This window comes from Dipodomys merriami, unplaced genomic scaffold (genome assembly GCF_024711535.1).
Source record: "Dipodomys merriami isolate MVZ:Mamm:240054 unplaced genomic scaffold, mDipMer1.0.p SCAF_92, whole genome shotgun sequence".
Lineage (NCBI taxonomy): Eukaryota > Metazoa > Chordata > Mammalia > Rodentia > Heteromyidae > Dipodomys > Dipodomys merriami.
Window position 1 is genome coordinate 1,999,761 of NW_027206535.1, and position 7,293 is coordinate 2,007,053.

At 40.3% G+C, this 7,293-nt stretch overlaps 1 protein-coding gene across 1 annotated transcript; it reads right to left on the reverse strand.

Moving 5' to 3' along the window:
• Positions 1-248: 248 nt before the first annotated feature.
• Tchhl1 (trichohyalin like 1) lies at positions 249-2,961 on the reverse strand. Its single transcript, XM_070013813.1, has 2 exons — positions 2,824-2,961; positions 249-2,390 (listed from the first exon to the last, which is right to left on the reverse strand). The coding sequence occupies exons 1-2, from the start codon at positions 2,959-2,961 to the stop codon at positions 249-251; spliced, it is 2,280 nt and encodes a 759-aa protein (XP_069869914.1).
• Positions 2,962-7,293: the final 4,332 nt, after the last annotated feature.

A 7,293-nucleotide genomic window follows, 5' to 3' on the forward strand; every position in this document is an offset into this window, starting at 1 on the left:
GATAAATTATCACATGATAAATCATTGGAAATCATTTTGCATGGTAGAATTTTTTAACTGGTTATATTTTTTTGGTCACATTTTCTTTGTTGGTGACTTCCACTGATGAATATTTTATTATTTGCTTTTATAGGAATTTAGGGAGAAAATTTAAAGGGTAATTAATCTGTATCTGCATATGTTTACATGGGTGTTGTGGGTAATCAGGAGGGAAGAAGTCTGGGGCATGTTGATGTGCACGAAGTTCCTCATAACTTCTCTTGTAATAATGAAAATGATTTGTTGCTTTGCCAGTTATCACCTTCTCCTACTGGTTCTTGGGGACCTTCCTCCTCTTCCTCCAATGTCGCAGGTTCCTCTGTTTTAAGATGTGTCTTGGAGAAGGCTGACTTGTCTTCTTCCAGGCTTTTAAATAAAGTCTCCTGGGTCACTGGTGTTCCACCTTCCTCTTCTTCAGTCTCTGGGCCTTGGACCTTTAACTCTTTTCTGTTGCTTTCTTTTCCAGGGATTTTTGGTACAGAAACATGGCCAGGGGAGTGTGCATCCAGACCATCTGCGATCCCTGCCTCCAGAGATCTTCTGTTTTGGCCTCCTGCTGTGAATTTCTGTGACTCTGTGTATTCGTCAGGCTCTTCAGTTACACCTGGACTTTCAGTCCCTGAGCCTAGACTCTTGTGGCCCTCTCTGATGGGCTGTTTATGTTCCTGTGGGAGCTGCACATCCTCTCTGGCAGATAACACCGCTGCGTTGTCTACTCTGCTGTCCTCATCTGGTACTCTTTGTTTCTGGAGATCTGAGTTATTGGGGTGACCTTCTTGCCAAGTCCTTCTGCGTGAATCTACCTGGCCCCTAGAATCCTGTTGCATATGTAGTTCTCTTGTCTTTGAGCTATTGTTAACTTCCTCTGGAGCCAGGTTTTTGGGCATTTCACAAGACTCCTCATCAACCTGTGTAACTGACAACTTGTTATCTTTCCTGTCATAGTCATCCTCCTCCTTGATTGGTGTGTCATGAGTCTTGGTGGACTTGCCTTGCTTTCCTTCAAATTGCTTCCTAAGTGGTGCCAGCTCTTGTGTTCTTTCTCTGGTTCCTGGTATTTCTTCAGTTGCAGGATCATCTTTGCTGGGTACAAATCCTTCTGCTATGCCTTCCTCAGCATGTCTTAAGTCTTCTTCTGAGACTGATGCTCCTTCAAGTTCGGGATGATCCTGGTTTTCTTCTGAGCTCAGATCCTGTATAGCAGAACCTTTTTCAGTTTTTTGTTTTGATGATCCTTGGAATTCTTGATCCTTCCCATCTTGTATTTGGGCTTTCACTATTAGGGCCTGAGTTTTTCTCTCAGGTTCTGTCTGCTCTGCTGTTTCTTGTGCCTCAGGGTTTTGCCTCTTGTTTGTTTCAGCTCTCATATCAATTGTGTCTGAAACCTTTCTGTGACTACCTTGGGCTGGCCAGCCCTTGGTTTCATGTTCGCAGTCTTGGCTCTCAGATGTTCTATTCTCTATTTCAGGTTCACCTAAATTTGTGGTCTCAGGTAGTCTTCTAACAGCATCTTTTCCTGGTTCCTGAGTTTCAGGTATTCTGCCATCATCCTCAGGATCAGTTGATTTCTGTATATGAAATGGTTTCCTGGTAGCAGCTTGTCCTGGCAGGACAGTAGTCTCCAACCTGATTGCATCTTTTCTTTGTAGGAATGGTTCTTGAGTTTTAGAGTGGCTTTTAATACCCTTTTCTGCAGCAACTTCCTGGTCTTCCAATAGCTTTTGTGTAGTTTCTTGGATTTTCAAGTGTTCTTTCTGTTCTCTACCCCAGTCCCTTATCTTGGTATCACTTTGCCTCCGGACTGGTCTATCTTCTTCCCCAGGGACATCCTTTTTACTGCTGGTGTGTTTTGATTCTTCTGTTAGCTTACTTGTCTTGAGTGGGGTTCTATTGTGTCCCAATGCTGGTATATCTTGGCTCTGTTCCTGGTCCTGTTCATCTCCTTCCAGATGTTGGTTCTTAGGGTCATTGGGCTCAGATGCTTCCCATGGCAGGTTATAAGTCTTAATGTCTTCCTGTGGATCTGTCCTATTGTGTTCAACTGCCTCATCTTCTTCATGGCTGAATTGAGCTGCTGCTGACATTTCTGCAGGAAGGTCCATCTTTTCTTGAGATGGCAGAGTTTTTGCTGTCTCATGACCATTTCGGGAGGCTGCCTGAAGATCTACGTCATCTGGCTTCTCTGATTTAGATACTTGGCTTGGTACTAAATGTAGTAATACTTGTATTTCATGATAACAAAGGTCCAGTAAGCTGAACATTGCAGTAACAAATTCATCAAAATAGATGGTGCCATCACTGTCAATATCTAGATGATTCAGGTTTCTCTCCACAGCATGAATGATATGTGGCTGCATGAAAACACAATGACAAATCAGCTTATTATACATGCCAGGTATCTAGTTCCCCAAATCTCTTCTATTGATCCTGTTTCTAAGAGTTAGTGAAGTTTCCTCCCCACAATGAGAATTCATTGCTTCTAATGCCATTTTCCATCAGAGAGTTCGGGGCAAGGAACATTTATATGATGCATAATAGTTTGTGACTCAACTCAGAAGTCTACTTTGATGAAGTAATAGTTTCGGTAATGGAGACCTTTTCTTTGTAGGACTGACTATGCAATTGTACAGGAGAGGTAACTAGATGGCAAAAATTGGCCAGAAGTTAGTGAGAGTTGAGAGCTGGTAGACAAGTGTAAAATGGGCTGAAATCTCTTATGCCTATCTTGCTTGGATTATAAGGTGGTAGTAGGAAGGAACTTCCACAGCTCTATAAGCACCTCACCTGAAGCAAGTCCCCAAACTCGCCCTGAAGGAGCTGTTTCAACTCTCTGCAGGTCAGCGTGGCTTTGTCACCATCCTCTCTGGCATACTTGTGGAATGTCTCAATCACACAGAGGACATTTCTCAGAAGGTGAGGCATCTTTACAAATTCAACGCAGTCTGTGAGAAAGAACAAAGCTTATTTCCCAGGATAAATACTCCAGGAAAGGCTCCTCCTCCAACTCTCCTTACATCATCTGCTGTATTCGCTATCTTAAAATACTGTGCTGGAATTCCAGTAGTGCTTTAGTTTTGTACAAGACATTGTGGTGGGATCTGATCTAGCACAGGTTGGCATTAGAATAGACACTTCTCCTTCCTCTGAGGGGATAAACAATATTTGTGTATCCTGAGAATACTTTATTTCAAGAAGAGATTAAAAAAAGAACTCAAGCAAAAGTATAAATGTACAAATGAAATCAACAGTGGGTACCAGTCCCCTGAACCTTATCTGTGAAGTCTGCCTGCTTTCTTTTCTCTACTCAGTCCAACCTCTTCTGCTTAGGAAAGAAAGTATATAGCTTTCTTGTTTTGTCAGTCATGGGTTTTGAACTCTGGGCCTGGGTGCTGTCCCTCAGCTCTTCAGCTTAAGGCTAGTGTTTTACCACTTGAACCACAGCACCACTTCCAGTTTTCTGGTGGTTTATTCGAGATAAGAGTCTCATGGACTTTCCTGCCTGGGCTGGCTTTGAACCTCAGTCCTCAGATCTCAGCTTCCTGAGTAGCTAGGATTGCAGGTGTGAGCCACTGCCGCCCGGCAAAAGTACAACTTTTAAAGTTAGTAAAGCTTCTAGAGGGCAGAAAAGCAATGCCAAGAAAGTCAATCCCCATATGGCAGGTGGAAAGAACACATTTTTAAAGATATCATGGTTCCATGTGAACTCACTGGTTAAATAGAGATTGGACCCCTTAGATACTACCAATCATTTAACTTAACGACTTTACATTTTCATTTTCTTTTTTTTTTGTTGTTGTTGTTGGTCATGGGACCGGAATTCTGGGCCTAGGCACTATTCCTCGCTCCTCAGCTCAAGCTTTACCATTTGAGCCACAGTGCCACTTTCAGCCTTTTCTGCTGATGTGGTGCTGAGGAATCGAACCCAGGGCCTCATGCATGCAAGGCAAGTACTCTACCACTGAGCCACCTTTCCAACCCTTACATTTCATTTTAACATAGATCTGAGTCTTATGCCTTATAAAAGAGAATTCATGTCCATGTCATACAAACGGTATATATTTTTCCAACAAAGGAAATGCTAAAAAGTAACAATGCATTTTGGATGTCTAGATTCCCAGTCTAATATTATTAACAGGAGTTGATTTAGAACATGTTTTCTCTGAACGACTAATAAAAATCTCACATACAAGCAATGCAATAGCTGAGACTCTAAGCATGCTCAAGCAAATAGTCTGTGAGACTTACCTCCACCACAGGTGAGAGCAAGCGGAATGTGGGGCAGCGGGCTTTGAGCTGACAACAGACACTGGCACCTTTTATTGAGTCTCTAATTGCACAGTTAGGAGGAGACACCCTCTGGGTGTAATGATCTGATTCATCACCATCAAGCCCAGTCTCCCCTCTGTTTCTGCTCTTAGATGCATATAATATTTTCCTTTAATTCTTGGGCAGCTTCAGTTAAGTCTTGGCTTCAGATGCATCCATAGGAGGGGGGAAAGATCTTCATTATTGGCTTTTTATACGGTTTATTTGAAAGAATCTTCAGGATGTCAAGGTGGTATTTCTTTGTTTTTCTTTTCTTTCTTTCTTTTTTTAACCTGAGGATACAATTATCTTTCTGTTTGATAAATCATAGAGCTGACAGGGATCTCCAAAGTCACTTGATTCCTGACTTTGCCCTCAGGATGGCCTGTACTTGACCTAACCCTGAAAGATGGGTATCAATTATGTATTTAAAAATACAGGCCCTACTTAATCATGTGACAGAAGTGGAGATTCCAGTTGATTCAGCCGTTTTAATGCTCTGCTCTTCTTGCTCAGAGCCAGTCAGACCAAAAAAAAAAATTCTTGCTGGATATGCAGAACCTTGCTTATTACTAAGTTGATGTTATTTAAAAAATGTGATTGACATCTGCTTTTATAAAGGTATTTAAAAAAATAATTTCAGCAGCTTAGAAATGAGCCTCCACATTCCTGTGTTCTTTCTGTAATGTGGATGCTGAGGTAAGAACAGAAAAGGAATCTGAGATGCAGAATAGGAAAATTCTTTTATTGTCTTTTAGAGTCCCTCTAGCGGGTATTTAATTAATGGGAGATTTACATTTAGCTTGTCAGTAGATATTTAAAATGAGGGTTACCTATGTTTATAAGCACCCCTAAGCTGGGCGCTGGTGGTTTGCACCTGTAATCCTAGCTACTCAGGAGGCTGAGATCTGAGGATCACAGTTCAAAGCCAACATGGAAAAGTCCGTGAGACTCTTATCTCCAAATAAAATCAGCAGAAAACCAGAAGTGGTGTTGTAGCTCAAGTGGTAAAGCACATGCCTTGAGCTGAAAAACTGAGAGACAGCACTCAGGCCACAGATCAAGCCCCATGACCAACAAAAAAACAAAATAAAACAAAACAAAACCACCCCAACTCCTTTTCAAAGGCTGTAAGAATAGACAACAGACCCATGAAAACAAGTGTAAAAGACAAAGACCAAATCATTGAAAATGTGAAAATAGAGATAATTAAACGAGAAAATGGGCTAACAGCTGTATTACTATTCAGAAAGAAACTTAAAAAAATTCAAAGTAATCAAACCAAGTGCAAGCTAACTGAATGTTGGGGGAAAAATCTACTCTGATGGTTAATATCTATAAATAGTTTCTAAGCAGACCCTCCCCACCAGAAAGAAGACTTCTTTTGGGAGTATGGATTGGCATATGAAGTTCATCTTAATTTCGATTAGTTAGCATCTTTTGAATACAAACTGTTTCCCAAACCTTTGCGAGGTGCTCTAGTTGCATAAATCATGTCTCCATGCCCTGGAGCTCACAGGCCAGTCTTATGAGATGCAGCTGAAGGAAATTAGGGATGTTTAGGCTGAGTTGGAGAGACATATTAACTGTCTTCTCATATCTGAAGAGCTTTCTTGGGTGTGGAAGAGAAAGGAACTAATGTTCATTGGGCACTCATGACATGTCAGATGCTTTACACGGGCTATTTTAGCCCTCATAGCCCTTACAGGTACTTATTATCCTCTTTGAGCAGATAAAGAAGTTAGGGCTCTTAGCTGTTGAGCAACTTTCCTATGGATGTGTACTTAGAATTGAACATTTCAGAACTGAAATGTTGCAAGACTGTATGTCTCTGAGACCACAATCTTGCCATTATTTTGAGTTCCTTATTTTGCATAAGGCAGCGGATTCAACAATATAGCTCGAATTAGTTGTTAAGGCTTTCCAGAAAGAAGACTAAATTTTGTTAAGAACTTTCTAGTGAATACAACTGTCTTACAGGGATATGTGCTATTCCTAATGTAATAAAGATCTCTATCACTTGAACTATTCACATAGAGGCCGAATAATTATTGACTGGTTAAATTTTAGGAGTCTTGCCATTGGAAGAGGTAAGATACAAATGGTTCACTGAAGAGCACAGAACTCTTCCAACTTCAAGTATCTACAGTTTTATGTTATAGAGTCTATTTAGAAAGTCTCTAAACAGTGTGAGGAGCGACTCCTGAGCCCTTCTACAGGCACTCCTACTTTTCTAGTGCTTACTCAAGATCATTTAATTAATACTTGTACTCTAGGTGGTTAGTGAGTCAGAGGGAAGGCAGAGGGAAGAAGAGTGCTCTTTATCTAGCATTTGATAAAAGCATTTTAGACTATAGTACTGTAAGCCACAAACAACTCTATCACTACCAATGAGAAGACCCTGACTGCATTTTCTTTTAAACAGGTTTCTGGAATCACCCCTCTGTGATGTTCTCTTCCCTCTAATTTTGTATAGGGATGATATAGAAAAAGGAGAGAGAAAGAGAGAGAGAGACAGGAGAGAAGAGAGAGAGGGAGGGTGAGAGGGGGAGGCAGGCAAACAGTACAATGAAAAGGTAATTAATATAAAATTATCTTTAAGAGACTATTATTCTTCAAAGTTCACAAGTCTTGAATGAATGTTTCAAGTAAAATCCATATGATGGCTTCTCTAGGTATAAAAGGCCAATAAAACAACTTTCAATGACTACACTACAAAATTTGGTAATAAAAGATGTTTTAATTTATATTTATGTGTTTATTATCTTTGTTACTTACCATAAATGAATTAGGAGTTTGTTCAAGATGGTAGTGGATTGACCCAATATCTTTTTTTTTATTATTATTATACTTAAGTAGTTGTACAAAGCAATGCATATTATTATGTCCCTCTTTGGATCTCTCTTAAAATAAAAGTTCAATGTACAAAAAGAGGGAAAAAACTAGATT

Excerpts from the sequence above, each read along its gene's own strand:
- Tchhl1 (XM_070013813.1), bottom strand. The coding sequence starts at position 2,961 with ATGCCTCACCTTCTGAGAAATGTCCTCTGTGTGATTGAGACATTCCAC. Across the intron at positions 2,391-2,823 it reads AGTTTGGGGACTTGCTTCAG|CCACATATCATTCATGCTGT; the intron begins GTGAGGTGCTTA and ends GTTTTCATGCAG.